Genomic DNA, 19646 nt, shown 5'->3' on the forward strand with positions numbered 1-19646 from the left:
CATGTCGTCTCATCCCTCTCTTTCTGTCTGTCACAAAAGTAAACGTCCCTGATTGACTCAGTTTGTCCTCCTGTCTGTCAGCACAAGAAAAAAAGAAAGCTGCCTGTTCGCAATCAGGGGCGCTTTTTCTCTCACTGTGCGCTTGATAGTGCTGCCGTGTCTCCCAGGCATGCAGATATTCACACGCACCCACACATACACACAAACACAAAATGCAAAGACAAGAAAAAAAACCTTCTTGATTCCTCACAAGGCAAGGGATTTGGTGAGAACAGAGGGAACTCCGTTTGAAAATCACACCTGATCAGAAATTCATGTGGGTTCATTTAAAACAGGAGAATGAAGGTAGCTCATGATCTCTAATTTGGAGATCCCTGACTAACAACAGAAGAATCTGCACATAGATATAAAAGATTACACACAGTTTAACTGCCTTTTAATAAAATCAGGAAATAATCAAACTAACATATGAGGACTCCTGGCATGAAAATATACAACATTTTTTGTACATTAAACTACATTTGATGTGATTGGTTAATTTACATTCACAAGAATTAAACCCCAGAGATGTTATAATGCTCAACATAACTTTGCTATTGAACATAAGTGCTGACATTCAAGTTAGTATCAGAGGAAAGGTCCATGCACCCAAATTAAAATCAAGTCTCTTACGTATTAGGGCATTTTTAGCTCATCAGTTTGAGCCCTTTGTTTTCAGGCTAAACTTAACTAAATTATATTTTAGCACAACCCAATTCACCAACAATGTAGCTTGAAATAGTTCTATAATAGACTACAAGGTAGCTTACTGGTGTCTGTGTGCAGACATTAGCCTGGATTTGCCCAAGATTTCTACCTCTTAACAAACTTATGCTAAAATGATGCTAAAGTGCTACGCTCATGACAGATCTTTGTAACATAACAATGAGTTAGGTCTTTTATCTGCTTTTAGAAAAGTGTCTCGAGATAACACTTGTTATGAACTGGTGCTATGAAGATTGATTGATTGATTGATTGATTAGCAGTCATCCTTGTATTAAATACAAAGTTTAGCAATGGCTTATGGGAATTATAAGATGTTAGTTTCAGAGTTGTCTCAGACTCGCTTTTGCATTATTTGCACACCTTAAACCTGCATTGATTCATTTGTTTTGTCATTGAGGCACACCACAACAAGCTGTAAAATAAGTCAGACATATAAAGTTCATATGTAAAAGTTAGCATGATAGTGGCCTTTATCCAGCAGATATGGAGCATCGTAAGCATCCATTCGGAGTCATTTTTGTTTTTTTTGGCTATGTGGTGAATTTAAGTGGAATTTTGACTCTCCTTTTAGCTCTGTTATGTTTTCATCCACTTTAGCAGTACCATGACTCAACATGCTCCAATACATTCACTAAGTAATTGAATCTTGTTAAAAAGTATTACAACAAGGTTGATGTAAGCGTTAAGACAATAGATATCAACATCCACATCTATGGTTGACTTTGAACCTAAACTTTGAGCTTAAAGATGCTAAAATGCTACTTACAGAATAGTTCAAGGAGCAGTATGTAAGATATCTACTGAATTGAATCATAAAATGACCTTACTATATCATCTGACATAAAGGAAACATGCTATGTTGAAGTACTGGCATCTCTGATGCAGCCGGTATGTCGTCCTTCTAAGTTTAGATTCAGGTCCAGACAACTCTCTCTGATGTTTTGAATGTGGACTGCAGTACCCATTTTAAACGCTAAGTGCCAGAGTTACATATTGCTCATTATCAGGTTTATTTTATCTGTGGATTTATCACAATAAGAAAGCCTTACACAAACATATAGCCATTTGATCTATTAATGATATAAATATTCAGTAAAGCTGAAGATTAAAATATGGATTGTTGCAATATTCTTGGATATTTCTTAACCAGAAATTGTTCACTGTCCTTAATTGTGCACATGCTTCTTAAAGTGTTATAGTTATTAGCCCGGCAGCATTACACACCTGCAGAATGAACATGCTGAGCTGCAGCTCCTCGGAAAAGCAATCTATTTAACAGGAGACAGGACCTAGGAGATCAGTTCATCTCTAGCAGAACCTGGGGAACAGGGACTTGGTCTATTTAAAGGCTCTGCGTCCCCTGAGGGACTTCCATGTGTAGATAGGCTTTCTAATAAGTCTGAGAACCGCTGAAACTGTTGCTCCTTACATGCTCACACTGGTCATACACACACACACTGTTAATCCACTGTGACCACAATCAGAGATGGTGTGTGTAATAAGGGTGTTTTTTTCCCTCTCAGCCGTGCTGTTCTGGTGCTTGCTGGACATCGTGCCAATTAAGAACGAGAAGGGAGACGTGGTGCTCTTTCTGGCCTCATTTAAGGACATCACTGACACTAAAGCCAAAGCCATCCAAGAGGACAAGAAGGAAGGTCAGTATGTGTTTGTGTGGAAGAGTTGTGTTGCTTTGGTAGAAAATAAAAACATCCTCAGTCTCCATTGTAGCACAAAATCTTTGGGATTATTTTGCATTAAAGCTAAGTGTTTGTTTTGAACCAAATACTGGTAAGATCATCACGTCTTTTCTATGTATTATAATATTTAAACAACAGTTCTGTTGATGAAGTAGGTTTGAGTTTTTTTGGTTGTTGTTTTCCATATGAACCCCCTTGCTTTTCAGTTGCATTTTTTATACTAATTAGTTGTATCAATTGCTTTTTAAGATAATTAAAATTACCTCATGATAACGTTCATGTTGAGCACCAAACGTTTTTCCAGTTGAGTTTTTGATGTATATCAAACAAAACATGGGTTTATTGTTAGTATATAAAAAATTCCCAAAGAAATGTATAAATTCTGTCTCACCGAAGGAAACAATTTATTCCCCAACTTCAGCCAAAAGTGCTTTTGGTGCCTCAACAGAAAATTACAAACGTGAATCCTGCTTAAGTTGTTACGTTAAATTGCACTATAATCACTATAAAAGAAATGTTATCGTAGCACAAGTTAGGGAACAGTGACATTTTAAACAAAGCAAATATCTTAATTCAGATAGTTTGTTGATTATGTTGATACAGTCGACAAGCGTCACCTGTATTTATGAGTGTCTTCCACATTTTTCTTGCTGTTCGATAGCACAACAATTGAGAAACATGAAGTAGTTCCAGAATCTACAGCCTTTCTTTACACAAAGCCTGGAAGTCATTCAAACATGGTTTTACGAGTTATGTGCAGCATGTTGAGCCAACATTTCTGAATCTATTTTAAGACACTTTTTAGTGATATCCAGGCTTTAAAACAATTATAATTGGTTATTTTGCTAATTAGTAAGGACATCTCATATATATTCTCAAGGGATTAAAAAGGCAGCATGGCCGTGATTTTTTTTCAGATACACTTTAGTTAAGAAACTGATGACTCGGGTGTTCAGTGTTCAAATGTTCCTCACGTTCGCCCTTCCATTATTTTAATGATTGTGTCTCACTAAAATCAGTGTCAAAATCAACCTTTAAAACCAATCTTCTCAAAGGATGAAACTTTAGCTTAGGTTACACCTAACCGGAGGTAACACCTACGCTTTAGCCAAAAGCTGCCTACAAAGTAAGAGAGAAGGTCAGTGTGGGCGTGCATGTCTGTTTGCTTTTCTGTTAAGTCAGCAAACCGACTTTTTGCATCTCAGGCCTGCCTTCTCTGGATTTGCCTAATTACTCTAATTACTGTAAATAAGCAAGAACAGGACGCAGGAAGCAAAGCTATTTTTGCACAGATAATGAAATGTTTTCATAGAACAGGAAAAAGGCTGATGCAGCATCTCTAAAGACAAAGGACCAGACTCACTATTATGGGTTTGGGTCCAACAAATTTTTCAAATGAAAATATGCCTGCAAAGTCTTGAGGAAAGTCTTCTTGATACCCCACTCAGTGTAGACAAAGGGGGATGTGCTTGTTGAAAGCAAATGCCGAAAAGTTAAAGTGTAAAGTTGGAACTAAAAAGGAACAAGATGAGCAGAAAGAACATTTTAGGGCCAAAAAAAAAAAGAAATAAGGATGCAGAGAGGAGATATCTGGAGCTATGCAGACACTATGACATCAGTGAGGTATTTCAATCCACGCAGGGGAAGCCTTTTAAGGATGGAGGGACAGCTTTGGATGTGACCCAGTTACCCCTGTGTCTGGACAATGTGCAGAGTGTGAGCAAACACAGAAAACCCAGCATTTATCGCCAACAGTTTCCTCCCTTTTGAAGTTTATATCAGTTAAAGTTATTATAGCCAGATACGGCAAGTTGTCTCAGAGGGGTTTGTGCAAAAATAAAGCAAACAAAATAAAAACATGACAGTACAAACAAGTTATTTGGAGTATTATTAATATATTCCATTAATGCCTCTCTTTTCCCTCCCCTACACCTGCTCTCCTCACCTTCTCTACATTATTATTTAAACCTGGAAAATCCCACTCTTCTCTTTTGCTGCTTTGTATATCTCCTTTCCCACCCTCTCTATATGTCCAACACCCAAACGATCTTCTCCCCACCTACTCCCCCCCTTCACCCCATAGAAGAATGGCTGTAAAAGCAGGGGGATATTCATTAGGCCTAGATCTAAAAATACGCACGTCTCCTTCTCTGTGCTCCTGCTGTGTCGCGTCCCCCAAGGCTGCACAGCGTTATGGATGGCCCTGTCTGTTCGCCTCGTCTGGGGTCCGTGCACACACTCACAACACACCGCAGAGCGCACACGCTTTCTAAAGGACACTCAAAAGCAGTTATCACTTCTATTCTTCTGCTTTCTTACTCCCCCCAGCCAATCTGGCCTTGGTCCTTTCCTGTGGGTGCACTGTAGAGAGAATTGGGTCTAAAGTGTCGTCTCCGATTTCCCAACTCCTTGCTTTCAACTCATTACTTACTGCACTATCTACTTTATCTTCACCAATAGATGGAACACAAAAAAAACACTCAAATTAAACAAACAACTCCCTTAAAACACACACTCCAGTTGCGAGCGACCATTGAAAGTCCCGATAAAACATATCAAAAAAATGATCTCTTATCAAAAAATTGCGATGTTTTCTTGGAGATAGTGCTTATGCAATGAGACATGAACAACTAATGTTTGTGGCTGAATAATGTGAATCCAAATAGGTAGCCTAACACACTTATTCAAAAGCAAAATAACAGTAAATATCATTTTTCCCCCACTTCACTTAGAAATTGTGCAATTTGTTTAAAAAGCAAACATTATTTCTATTGCATATTCATGTTTTCCTATTCAGGGCAAATAATTCTGTATTTCATCAGGCATAATTACGGATTCAGTCATCAGTAGTTAACCTCAGGGGGTAAACTATTGTATGTGGGATGTGTGCTAACTTTTGTGTGTGTGTGTGTGTGTGTGTGTGTGTGTGTGTGTGTGTGTGTGTGTGTGTGTGTGTGTGTGTGTGTGTGTGTGTGTGTGTGTGTGTGTGTGTGTGTGTTGGTGTGTGTGTGTGTGTACAGAGCGACGGCGCGGCAGGGTGAAAGCAGGTCCTCCATTCAGCTCGGCGCGGATGCGGAGCAGCACGGTGCTCTACCACATCTCTGGTCACCTCCACAGCAGAGAGAAGAGCAAGATTAAGCTCAACAAGGTATCATCAGTCAGTTCAAAACATCAGGGCCGGACGGGTAGCATGGTGAAGGGTCCATCGAGAGTGGACAAGAGTGAGAAGATTGCTGATGTTATTAAAGCACCGTGGACCATCTCACAGGGCAGGGACCTGAGGAGAACCACTGTGCCTTTATGGAGAGGGGCTTTCTAGTCAACAAAACTCTTCAAGGAACAACATATTGCACTTTCGAAGCTTGCTCCAAAGGCAACTGGACTTACGCGTAGATCTTGAAGACTGGCATATGCTTTTTACCCAAGTTTACTTTAAATTAGCGAAAGCATTTTTTATCTGTAGCATCAATGTATTCTTAGCTCAAAGATTTGTGGGACTTTAGAAGAAAACAGCTGTTACATAAGCAGTATTACTTACTAAAATAAGGGTTGAATCATAAACAATCCAGCTATTATTACTTTATTGTGGCTAACTTTCATTAATAGCTCTGGCTTCCTTTCTTGTATGTGAGCCAACTAGCTTTAATGAACTAACATGTTATCCTCTTTGAAGGTGATATGGCTAACTTGTTAGCATAGAGTTGCCTGACATAGTCATAAACATTACCATTAGTTTAGGGTACACAGAATGTATCTGCTAGTTATTAAAATAGTGTGAGGATGCAAAAACAGTAAAGTTTTTTTTTTTTTTTTTTTTTTTTTTTGTTTGTTTGTTTGTTTGTTTTTTTGGGGGGTGATATCGACTAAATGGCCTGACAGTGGATAGAGTCAGAACTCTGGGATAGAGAGAGTGGGATGAGTAGTTGGCCAGGGGCACCAACTACCAGGCCACTGGCAGTTTTATCAAAAGAATGCATGTTTATGTGCTGAATTATGTTTCTTTTCTTTACCGGTCTAGTCCTTTGGTGCATTATTTTCTCCACTACATCAAGACTGCATGATGGGTTGGTCGAACTAAATGGATCTAACAATTTGTGTGTGCTAAATGTTCTCTTATCCTGTCCTCCACAGAATGTGTTCGGGGATCCCCCTGCTCTGCCAGAGTACAAAGTAGCAGATGCCAAGAAGTCCAAATTCATCTTACTTCACTACAGCACGTTCAAAGCCGGCTGGGATTGGCTGATTCTACTTGCCACTTTCTACGTTGCTGTGACGGTACCATACAATGTGTGCTTCATCGGTGACGATGATGACCTGACCCGCAGCACAACTGTCAGTGACATCGCAGTGGAGATTCTCTTCATCATAGGTAAGTGACACGTTTGTCGAGCTGATGACTTCACCTTTCATATACATTACAAATAGTTAACCCTTATGCTGCTCTTTCTTTTTTCCCTGCCAGACATTGTTTTCAATTTTCGCACAACTTATGTCAGCAAGTCAGGCCAGGTGATCTTTAATGCGCGACAGATCTGCGTCCATTACCTGACCACGTGGTTTATCATCGACCTGGTGGCCGCGTTGCCCTTTGACCTGCTCTATGCATTTAAAGTCAGCGTGGTAAGTAGCCTTTGGCTTTTTGCTGGGTTTGATATGGAAAATGAACCCTGAGCTGTTTGTCATTGTTTGTCAGCTGTTGTTTGGAGTACAACTTCTAAAAAAATCAATAAAAAAAACATTTGATTAAAAAAAAATTAAGGATGTACCGTATATATCTATAGAACTTATTGGTGCCTCTGTAAAAATGATGATTAAATATTCATAAGAAAAGCAGGACTGAAAAAATTAGGAAAGAAAAAAAAGGCTTTCAAAACATGACTTAAAGTACTAAAAATCTCAGGATTGATAGATTTCCCCTAAACCTGTCAACACATTGCTGTATAGTGAGTTACATCACCTCCAGCCTATCTGACATTTCATAGGGATGGATTACATGTGAGTGTTTCCAGCGATGCTCCAGCACCCCTTGGATTCTGCGTATTGATTCCACATAGTGTACAAGTGCTGAAAAAACAATCAAAGCTGTATCATTAAAATCCTGTTCTGCTTGAGTCAAATACATGGCCCCCTTAAGAATAGTTGAAGGGAGGAAGAAACAGAGATGTGGAGCAATTAGATAGACTTCTTCCCCAGCTGACTGATACCACACAATGAAAGCACTACACTGCTGGGACGTTTTGATGTGTTGCTGATGGATGTTTTATTCCTATTCGGCCTCTAATTTTAGGAAAGAAATGCTTTGACTGTGCTCTTTGCTGCCTTTCGCCCTCACTCACCCACTGTAACCTGATTTAAAGTGTCAGATTTATAGTATGAGTGCCCAAAAGCTATGTATCCTTAAATAATCTTCATGTAGAGGAAACAAAAGGACACCAAACTTGAGCTTTTTAGTAACAGGACTGAGAATGATAACAGAAAAGGAAGAAAGGAGAGGTAAAAAAAGAGGAGTATCTAGAGAAGGCAAATAAATAAATAAAAAACAACAACTGTAAGAAAGAAGGGGTGGCCAAAAAGTACTGTGAAAGAAGTATAGATTGCTCCAGACGAAGCTTCCAGGTTGGTACAAGACTATTTTAATGGAAATACCAGGCGCTCCTTGTAGGATAGGGATTGGGTGTAAAACTATTGGTACACAAGTTGCCCCGTAGCTGCAGGGATGAGGATGAATGACCAGTAATTGCTGCACATCCTGCGCAATGTCCCCTCTACAGACGGAGAAATCACACACATTGTTCCCCTGCAAAATTAACCAAGTGGCCTCTGTAGTGTGCCTCCCTGGTGTTCTCTAGTTTTTTGTTTTTGTTGTTACTCTCCATTCCTTGTCTTCCTCGTCATTCCTTGTCCTCTTTTGTTAGCATTGTAAACATGACATCTTAGACATGGAATGTGATCTCTTTTTATCCGTTTTCTTTTTTGTTGCTTTTCCTAAAGGTTGTTTGAAGATGCGTCAGTTTCTTCAAACTAAAATGCTTTAAATAGAAATCTTGGAACCCACCGGCTATCATCCCACAGCAATATTTACTGTATGTCTGGGATTGATGGGCAACTTTTCAGTAATTCTGGTGGAGCCCATATTTGTGGTAACATCTTAAACTTCTGTGCGCCGAATTGTTTGCAGCCCAATTAGCAATTTGAGAAGTGACTATTTTCTTCAAATCGAAAGTGAAATGAATTTCATCCTTCCAAAATAAATGTTGTCATTTCTTGGTTCAGTGCGTTAACAAGAAGCTTGTTCACCTGAGTGTGCTGAGTCTCAGAAAGAGAAAAACCCTTCAACGATTGTTTGATAAACAGAAGTTCGACCATCACTGTTTCAGGAAATCTAAGCATTGATAGATATTTTTTTTTATCTCAGACAGATTGTTAGCTTCACATGCTATCAGATAACTATTAATCAAGATTATATAATCATATTCACATCACTGCCGATGCTTCTTTAATTCCTTTAGCTGCGCGCTTACTCTCAAATGTGGATACATTCAAATGGCTTAACATCCTTATTGTTAATAAAGAGTTAATACAAAAACCATCTACACAAATTGATTAGCAGGAAGACTGTAAGCACTAGTCTCCTATAGTGATTATATCTTTACTGTCCACAAGGGCCAGATACAGCGGTTTTGTTATTAACTGCTATAAGTGCTACAGTTATTATTAAAGCTGCTAAGAATACCTCTCATGGGCCCAGGGGCATAGTTAGTGTTGGAGAGCAGAGTAGAGTGTATGCATATTGGCCCGTTACAGCCACATCGGTAATATAAAAAACACACAACCAGTCACAGTGTTATGATTGGCTTTTAGCGCTGACGGCGTGACTGCAGGGGGAGAAATAACAAGCACTTCTGTAAAGCTATGTTCTCATGTGCACAAATACCGCCTTAAAGAGCAGAGGGTAGGTAAGCAATCAAGTAGCTGATATCAATTTTTACACCTGACAAGCAAAGGAAATGCGAACGTGAGGGGGAAAAGTTGAAGGGGAAAAAGTAGCAGAAGGTGTGTGTTTGTGTGTGTGTGTCGGGTACATTACATTGCTTACTGCTCATGCTGCTGGAGGAAAATAGGATGTAGCGCACAGTCTGCTCGCTCTATAGGTGGTTTGCTGGTCGGTGATAGATGGTAGAGAGGAGATGGAGCTTCTCCCCTGGGCTCGGTACGAGGCTTCATTACCCCTCGTGCTGTGCCACTTCTCTATTTCTCACAGCAAGAGTTTGGAGGAAAAAAAAAGACATAGAACATACTGGAGACACTTTAGAGGAGCAGCTCTTTCAAGGAATGTCCCCACTTCTCCTCCTCTTTGTTTTGTTTAAGTGCACGCTGTGTAATTCTTTTAACATGCAAACACATTCTCTCTCCTGTCTGTCTTCATCATTCCCTTTCTTGCCTTTATCCTTCCTCCTTCTCCCTGTGGTTATGCCAGTTATTACCTTGTGTACACTTTCTCTTGGCTCTCTGTCTCACTTTCTTAGTCCCACATACACTTAAGTACACACGCTGCACAAATACACATGCAACATACGTCCTCGTAGAAGGGTTACAAATATTCTCCATGTCCTATATTCCTCATAATAACGGCTGCTTTATAGGTGTGTGTCTGTCTCTTAAGGGGGGTACACACTCTGGCAAGCAATGAATAATAGGCTGTTGGTGGATATTGCCTGAGGAGCAGGTGCACAATGGGTGACTTTCACATACACAGCACATGAATAGGTGGAGAGGTGTGAAAAGGACAGTTAGGAGTTAACGAGTGGCAGAAAAAAAACACTGGAAAGAATATTTAGAGACACTCAACTAAAACAAACACATACAGTATGTGAGCGAGACCCTGAACCTTTGGGTCTATGAACAGAAGTCGTGATGTTTGGACCCAGTGGTGCCTGTGATGCCCCTCCTATGACCCGGGCTCATTGCACCCATACGTACAGTAAGGCCATTGACTGTATATGAAGTCGGACAGCGCGTCTCCATCTCCACCCCTGTGAAGCCAAAATAGCTTTGTGACATAGCGCTGGTGATGTCATTTGGAACCAGAGTTGGACAGTAGAGACTCTGCTGCTATTAAAAGTCATGTATAAATATGTTGGAATGGATTGATTTTCATTACTGATTATTTTATATTCAACGATCCATTATCAGGAAATCTTCACGTACCGTGTCATCATATTTTTGTTGCACTAACTAGCATGTGTAACACTGTTATTATTGAACCATAAAGCCTTTGAGTGCCTTCAAATCTTTGAGTGGACATGTTTAACAGCTTTTTGTCCATTCAGGCAGATGAATGATGCAATTTTTGATGATTTTTGATGTTAGCATTTGTGTGTGTATTACGCTGGGTTATCTCTTTTTTTTCATGAGATTTTATGTCTGCTCCTCAGTTTCTTCATTTTTTTCACTCTTTTTATTACTTTGTCTGAGTTTTGCTCTCAGCAACACCAGGAGATCTCTCAAATGAAAAGGAGGTTCTGTAGTTGTACTACTTCAATGCTTTGCAAAGTAATTGAACACATGTAGCCTTCAGAAGCAAGTGTTGCAGAGAGGAGTCAGTCATTGATTTAGCTCTGAATGAAGAGTAGGGACAGAGATAAAAATGAGTGAGAAGCCACAATACCAAAAAGTGTGGTTTTTGTAAATGATGCCAATGACAAGCAGGTTATGAAACTGCATGACATTGATCAAACTGCTGTACATGCACCCTTAAATATGTCAAGCTTGTGTCCTTGTTTTTTCATCCCAGGTGTCCGTGGTCCACCTGTTAAAAACAGTCCGTCTGCTCCGTTTGCTGCGGCTGCTCCAGAAGATGGACCGCTACTCGCAGCACAGCACGGTGGTCCTGACCCTGCTCATGTCCATGTTCGCCCTGCTGGCACACTGGATGGCCTGCATCTGGTACATTATTGGCAAGATGGAGATGGAGGCCAACGCCTATAACTGGGATATTGGTGAGTAAAGAAACATGGTGCCACGTTTTATTTTTCAAAGCCAAAAACATGTACAGACTCTGTTAAGGTGAATGTTTTAAAACTAAATGAAGATTTTTAATAATCCACAACATTCATTCGGGGCATTGGAGCTAAAAGGTTCATCTTGAGCGCTTGTTGGAGGTTGGAAAGTCCTAATGTAATGTGATAGTGGTTTTTTTATACTTGTAGTATTCCTCTGGCGTAAAGCATCTATGTAATTCCTGAACTTTATTGTTAATTGTCCTGTCTTAAAATTTTATACATTTGATGTCTTTTTTAGCATTCTGCAAATTCTGCTGAGTCATCATAAAACTTGACACATTGTGACACTGCTGATTCTGACTGTAAATGACAAACTTTATTCAATCTAAGGTTACGTCAGAGTTTTCCATATTACACTTGTATTTTCAAACTAAATCTAATCCAACAAATGTATCATTTATGTTTCAACATGGTGTCCATTGATTTCAGATATACACATTCTGATGCGAATGAAACAATGTGAAGGCAAACACATGTACTACGATGTGTTCCCATAAAAAAAAACCACATTTGAAGATTAGAGCTCAAAGGAGTGTAAAAAGCTTTGCAGGATGTGTTCGAGGAGAGAGCACACTACATTAAAGCCTCAGTCCTAAAAGAAACACATCAACAGTGTGAATCTAAGGCAACCCCATACCGCCTGTCCCTGAGGAGAGAGCTGAGCATAGCTGGACATTGGGTTGGGACACAAGGTGAAAACAAGTTTAGGCGTTGAATCAATAAAAATGAGACACTTAGTAGAAAGGGGGGGTGGAGGGGGGGGTGCGGTCTAGTTCCTGTCCTTGATTTATGTGTTTGTACAGATACTGTAGTGAGGCTAGATTTCTCTACATGTTTCTTGCTGAGCAAGAACTTTTCTAGCGTTGTCATGCTCAGTAAAAAGTCAAATTTACAGCAACACTTGGCGGAATGAATGACTCAGTGTAGCAATCTATTTTTTATTGATCATTGATCATTGATAAAGGAAGTATATTTTTACATTTTACAGCTTTATTTCATGTAGGATGTATTTCTCCTCTTGTCCTCCCTTTCTTAAACTCCAGAGTGTGTCCAGATTTAAGTTCTGCTCTTTATCAACCATCCATCATGCGTTGGGTTTGGTAAACATGTCAGTGCTGTGATGCATTGCAGTTTCATGGCTCGGTTTTTCAGAAAAACGATTGATGCATGAAACATGCAGAGTCTCTTTTTGTCATCAAATCAGATCTGAACGTATGTTTTTCATCATTGACCTCATCTTACCTCGTCAGTTTTTAAGCCGTCAAATCCGAAATCCAGCATAGTTAAACACTCAAGAAAGGATGCAAAGGTTGTTGTTAAAGCTCTGCAGTAGGGTTAGGGTTATAAATACCTTAATGGATCAATTCAGAAGACACTATAAAGACGTGGGGTTTGAAACACCACTTATTGAACGGAGAGCTTTTTCAAAAAAACGAAATAATGGTCTTATTAAAGTGTTATATTGTAGAGGTTGGGTTTCGCAGTCTATCTACATGTGTCTGCGTCCTGTAATAATTCAGTAAACACTTTAATTAAGTCAATGATTTCCTCATTTATTTCATTGACTCTTAAGTCCCCTTTTCATTGAATGAAAAGTGTGAGTCATCAGTTCAGTGTGTGTGTGTTTGCATGCAGGTGCTTGTGTGTGTGTGTGTGTGTGTCGTAAAACTGGCTGAGCAAATGGCATGGATCGTCTTGTAATTCCCCCTCAGCCTGCAGGTCCCTGGTATAATGAGGCCTCCTGGGCTGATCTGTGGTCAGTATCGATGAGCTGCTGTGCCTGCAATTACCTCGCTCTGGTGTCTCTCTAACTGGTTACGGGTCAGCATTGACTGGGTCATAAGAACAATGCAGATTTCTCTCCACCAATTACTGCATCTCAGTGTCATAAAGTAACAGGTCAGCGCATGAGGCAGGATTAATGTGTTGTATCCTAATTACGCCACACTGATGCTGAACTGAGCGTTGAAGTCAGGCAGCTGTGAGGGGCTTCCATCCAATTACCATTCATCAGTGTCTTGCAGGAGAGTCTCCTGGGATCAGCGGCATGTCTGCACACTGACCAGGGATCAGTGCTGATTCCCTAAAATCTGATCTATTTAACTGTTAAATCCATCGTTCTGAATGGAGCAGCTCTGTCTACCACAATTTTCAGGGCTGGGAAACAGTGCTGTCAGATTTGTCAGCATCTACATGCTCGACTACACCCAGCTTTCATAAACACACTGCAGGTCATGATGTCCTAAAAACAACAATTAGAATCAAAAAGTCCTCTTGCATTCTTCTGGGAGTGTAGAAATGTGTTGAAAGAGTCAAAGCTTGGAGTCTTCTATGAGTCACAGAATACTTATCTTCTAAGTTTGCCTCTTAATGGCCATTCTCTTGTGATGACCAAATATTTTAACTTAACAACTTCTACATCTTCTACCTCTAACCATGTTTTATGTCTTCTAATCAATTTAAAAAACAGGATGGCTCCATGAGCTGGGGAAGCGCCTTGAGTCGCCGTACTACTCCATGGAAGGTGTTAACGGGACTGGCAGCGGGCCCTCCATCCGCAGCGTCTACGTCGCCTCGCTCTACTTCACCCTCAGCAGCCTGACCAGCGTGGGCTTCGGTAACGTGTCGGCAAACACAGACACCGAGAAGATCTTCTCGATCTGCGTCATGCTTATCGGAGGTACCCAAAACACACACACCGATGATTACTACGGTGATAGGTTGTCTAAAACAGTTCTTTTTTGGAAAATTTGTGCAGGTTCACAGTCTCTCACAGTTTCTGACATTGTTAGCATTCAGAAAAATTGTGTCTACAAGTATGTTATTATATTTACAGACTGTTTCTTTCTTGTATTGTTGCAATGGAAGCACATGCATAAAAAACAAGCATCAGTTACAACACAGCCAAGTGGCAAATATAATATATACCAAACAGACCTTTGTAAGATGGCCTGATCCAGTTTAAACTGGATTTGTTGCACTGGGTTTGGTGGTTTTCTGGGGATGAAGAGACCACAGTGGCGGGGTTTTCCCTTTGGACTGTCCTCATGCTGCTTCGCCTAAATGTTAAATGTCTCTCGCTGCCTGGGGGCACAGACAGTCACAGATGCACTACACGCAAACTCATACACACACACACTCAAACAGTCCCTTATGGGTAAACAAAAATGAAAACAAAGCACCTGTTCATTATAGCAATGCAAAGGTCAGGTAAGGTTAGTTTAGGAAAACAATTATTGACTCATCAACTGCTGCTTTTTTTTTCTTCTTCACAGTTTAAAAATCATGAATAAAGAAGGACACTACGTATGATTGAATAAATACAAAGAGAAGGAGAAAGCACTGTATTGATAAGTTTGGATGCCCAAAAAGCTTTCCACAGAATGTATCACCAAGAATCATGTACTTATTACAGTCTTTGCCGGTGCCAATCACTTCCTCCCAATATCAAGAGAGGGACAAAAAAATGGTCAAGATTCTTCTGGAATGCAACAATTGAAATATCAAAGGACGAGAGACGCTTGGCACTGCCAAACCTCAAAGAATATCACTGAGCCTCACAACTCAGGCCCTTGATATGTTGGTGTGATGCAAGTTATTCTACAGGATGAGATTGAGTTTGTTAAATATAGAAGGATGCCAGGTTCACTTTGGGAATCTGGTTTAAAGTAGTCTAAGCAAAGGTTTAAACAATTGGCTGGGTCACTGTGTCTGACCCCCCCACCATCTACAAGATATGAAGAACTTAACACACACTTTAAGGCGACAACAATCTTCATGCTTTGGAAAATGGAAAAAGTGGATTCACTTTAAAACCCATCACAAAGTCTGAAGAGAAAGGACTGTTTAAAAAGAGGCTCAATAGACTATTGTTAACTCAAACCAAGGTTTATATTCCGGGTTCATTCTTAATGCAACCTCATGATGAAAATAAATAAAACACAAGTTTGAAAAAATCATGATATACTAAATATTTAAAGCAGAATTATTTCGTGTTCTTGTCCTCTTCATTTCAGAAACCTGGACATAATAGCTCACTTTTTGCGACTGACTTGCTAACCTGAAAAAAAAAAAAAAAAAAAGGAGTGAGGGGCAGTCACCACTCAGCATGTGGTCTGTGTGTTTGTTGCTTTCATGTTCAGAGGTGAGCGACACTCCTGCAGGGCAGCTGGAAACTGAATGAGATCAGTAGAATTCTTTTTCTGTAGGCAGGTGTCTGTCACACAAATCAAATCCTCTCCTCTCTGTCCTGACACTGATCTGTTCCTGTCTGGGAGATGCAGAAATACAAGTCATGAATGCAAATACAATATTCTGCATGGCTCACTCAACTGTCTTGTTTGCTTTGATCGTAATTACATAGATGGAAATACTTTTTTTTTTAATTCTCCAAATCTGGTTTAAGACATAATCTTTTATTGAATATAAGTCATTTATTTTTCTTCTTCACCGGTTTATATTTATATATTGCATATCTAACTTACAGAGAGACAATTAAAGAGTTGTGTCTTTTTAACGGAAATCAAACAAATGTAGCCTGCATTGGCTTTGCATGTTCAGTCTCAAAATTGAATATGAAAGACATTTTGAGGTGAAAATGTTAATCAACTCATATAAATGTATTTATACTGTATAGCAGAACAAAAGTAAACTGACGAAACGTAACATATGAAGCAGGTGTAGACTGTAATTAAAAACCTTTAAGGGATGAGGTATAATGTATGAGAAGAAGTCTGTTTGAGTGTGAGGACTTCAAAATATGACATTATATGACAACCTCTACTTTTTTTTAAATTCACGGTTGAACTGGTTTGAGCAGGAAGGTGATCTGTGTGCAAATCCCAGTCTTCCCATTAATGCCTCACTGGGCCCCTTTGACTTCTAAACTGTCGAGTCCACACAAAAACATTTCCTTGCTGGCACCGAGCTTCTGCCATGAAAATTGAAAACAATAAGTGTACTTTCAGCTTCCCTGTCTAAACAACCCCTTTAACCCTTTCTCTTCTTCTTCTTCTTTTTCTTCTTCTTCCTCTTCTCTCCCTCTTCACGCCTGCAGCTTTGATGCACGCTCTGGTCTTTGGAAACGTGACAGCCATTATCCAGAGGATGTACTCACGCTGGTCCCAGTACCACACCAGAACCAAAGACCTCAAGGACTTCATACGAGTCCATCACCTGCCGCAGAGCCTCAAGCAGCGGATGTTGGAGTATTTTCAGACCACCTGGTCAGTCAACAACGGCATCGACTGTAACGAGGTATCACAAGCACATGCACATTTCATGTAATTTATTACAGGTTTCAATAATATAATGTGATGTAATATGTGATGTATAACCTGCTGACAGGGGGAGTTCTTTTATAAGGAGACCATTGGCTGGATGTCAACAGAGTAAATATTGGGTTGGACAGCAACTAAAACATGTTTGAATAATATTTTAATGGTTTATGCCAATGTAAAGATGGGAATTATTTCAGGTTGTGTCAGACAGAAAAGTCTTCTAAATGTCAGAAATTGGCGTGTATTCAAAGCCAGTAGAAAGAGCCGGGGTTTGCAGGACAGCTCGGGAAAAAAACACAAACAGAAAAGGAGGCGAGGAGGCGAGGAGGCGGAGAAACACCTTTGGTTGACAGGCCTCAGGAAACAGAGGAAACCAGTCAGTAGTCTAATAGCAACTCGTCCCTCCGGGCTGTGAATGCCTGTGAGACAGCTGTCAGGGCCTAGAGCAGCGCTGAGACGGAGTGATGATGATGAATCCCAGACAGATGAATTATAGATGGGCCTGTTGATTAAAGTCAGCACGGTTCTGACGACTCATTGATCGACAAAGAGTGACGCTGAGCTTCAGATATCTGTACCGACAGGGAGACAGAAAGATAGACGATATGTGTTCCCTTCTTTAACAGTCATCATAGTTTAAATACTAAGAATTACCAGTATGTTTCAACATAAAAATGTTTTCTTTCTGACGGACGCTTATGGAGTTTAAATCAAGTGTCACCTTTAATTCAAAACAATCTGATGTTAGATTAACTGTGTATTCATCTGGGCACATACAATGACTGTATGCAGGAGATTTGTAGAGGGTCCACGGAGGAGGTTTTCTTATCTAAATCAAGGGGCTTAAGGTAGAGGATGTGTTGTGTTCTTTGCCGATTGTAAACCCCTCTGAAGAAAACTATTGAATTTAGGCCATGTACATAAACTAAACTGCATTTGACACTGATGTTTCCTGTAGTACACTAGCTAAAGAATCAAATCAAAGGTAACCAAGGCTGCAAATGTAATCACTGAGTTACACATGGCTGTGTTTCCACAGCTGCCGTGTCTCACTTCTGCTTACTTTCCCAATCTTTCTCTCTCTCTCTCTCTCTCTCTCTCTCTATCTCTCTCTCTTTCTTCCTCCCGTCATCTTCGCAGCTGCTGAAGGATTTCCCAGACGAGCTGCGATCTGACATCACCATGCACCTTAACAAGGAGATCCTGGAGCTGTCGCTGTTCGCCTCCGCCAGCCGCGGCTGCCTGCGCTCCCTGTCGCTGCACATCAAGACCACGTTCTGCGCTCCCGGGGAGTACCTCCTGCGACAGGGCGACGCGCTGCAGGCCATCTTCTTCGTCTGCTCGGGGTCCATGGAGGTGCTGAAAGACGGCATGGTGCTGGCCATCCTTGGTACGATTTAAGAATTGGGGATAGAAGAAGTAAGAGGGGTGGTGTGTGGAAGATGTAGAATCCCTCTGGGTCGTCATTATAGTTTTACAAAGAACTCCCATCAGCTGTATGGCTCATTGTGACAAAGATGAGCCTGTAAATGAGCCCATTGTTTGGTAAAAGGAGCATTACAGTGTCCTAAAGGCTACGGCTCATTCTCTGAGTCTAGTGTTAATGAACTCCCATGAAACCAACTCAAATTACATGCCAATATTTCTACAATAGATGCCATTTTCAGCTGTATTTTGGGGGATGAGAGCAACAAAAGGTCTTTGCGGTAGCTGTCTATGGATGTGAAAAAAGGGGATTACAGCAGATTATTAATTTCATGGATCCACTGTAGTAACTGGATTATACCATAGAACACTTAATCATTCAGAAGTACCCTGGATGGTCCAACTTTATACAATTAGAATCACTTAAGTCCAGTGACATGCAGGAGAATATGTCCATGTTTATTCTATAGCATGTAAATGAGACCAGTCCAGCCCATTTCATCAGCCTCATTCAACAGAGTGAGTTTATTATGTTTAGTTCCATAGTCTGCACAGGTCAGGTGAAATCAGTCTTTATCTAAATGTATCTATATGGCACCTTTAGTGATATATTTATATTTACTAAAGAAGTTTTCAATGAATTTTGGATTTGCTAACAGATATTTATATAATATCAGCCGGCAGCCTTTTACTCAACTAAAGGGTTAATATAACCTTGTAGATGTATTTAAGGAGCGCTGGTGGCCGAGTGGTTTGGGCGACGCGCCCCATGTACAGAGGCTGTAGTCTTCCCGTATGTCATTCCCCACTCTCTCTTTCCCTGAACTCTATCAACTGTCCTATCTCTTCAATAAAGGCATGAAAAGCCCCAAAAAAATGTTACAGGAAAAAAAAGGTGTATTTCAGTGGTTTGAAAATTAAGCAATACATGAAAAAAAGAGTAGTGATGCTAAAATAGAAATCATTAATTAACGAGGTCCAAAACATTCTCTCAAGCTGCAGTTCAGCTTTTTTTTTTTAATTATAATTAAAGTAATAACTTTTAAAGAAGAAGTTCTAATGAGAGGAAAACACTTTGAAAAGATGCATAAAAGACGAGAGTGCTCTATGATCTAAGGACAGCAATCTGACCCAGATGAAAAAACTGGTCCAGCAGACACCCTTAGCAGGTGGACTGTGTACACGGTGCTCATTCGACTGGTGTCACCATGGAAACTTCAGCTAAGAGATCCAAATGTTTATTTAAAGTTATACTTTTAATCGCATGATATCCCCACAGTCCATAAGCAGCCCAAAAAATGTCCCTGTATTTACCTTGAAACAGTTAGAACAGATAGAAGCGATAGAAATAAAACCACTCTCCTGCTCGCGTGATAAACATGAAAGAACAACTGTTCGTACAAAGCAGAAGGAACAGC

At 40.1% G+C, this 19646-nt stretch overlaps 1 protein-coding gene across 1 annotated transcript in view; it reads left to right on the plus strand.

Annotated features, from left to right (window-relative positions):
- kcnh8 (potassium voltage-gated channel, subfamily H (eag-related), member 8) overlaps positions 1 to 19646 on the plus strand; it is a 59879-nt gene that overhangs the window by 21671 nt on the left and 18562 nt on the right. The window contains exons 3-10 of the mRNA XM_020648060.3: positions 2289 to 2420; positions 5483 to 5610; positions 6594 to 6831; positions 6925 to 7082; positions 11257 to 11461; positions 13995 to 14204; positions 16581 to 16780; positions 17944 to 18193. Of these exons, the coding sequence (XP_020503716.2) occupies positions 2289 to 2420; positions 5483 to 5610; positions 6594 to 6831; positions 6925 to 7082; positions 11257 to 11461; positions 13995 to 14204; positions 16581 to 16780; positions 17944 to 18193 (1521 nt within the window). The remainder of the gene's footprint in view (positions 1 to 2288; positions 2421 to 5482; positions 5611 to 6593; positions 6832 to 6924; positions 7083 to 11256; positions 11462 to 13994; positions 14205 to 16580; positions 16781 to 17943; positions 18194 to 19646) is intronic.

This window comes from Labrus bergylta, chromosome 19 (assembly GCF_963930695.1).
Source record: "Labrus bergylta chromosome 19, fLabBer1.1, whole genome shotgun sequence".
Classification (NCBI taxonomy): Eukaryota; Metazoa; Chordata; class Actinopteri; order Labriformes; family Labridae; genus Labrus; species Labrus bergylta.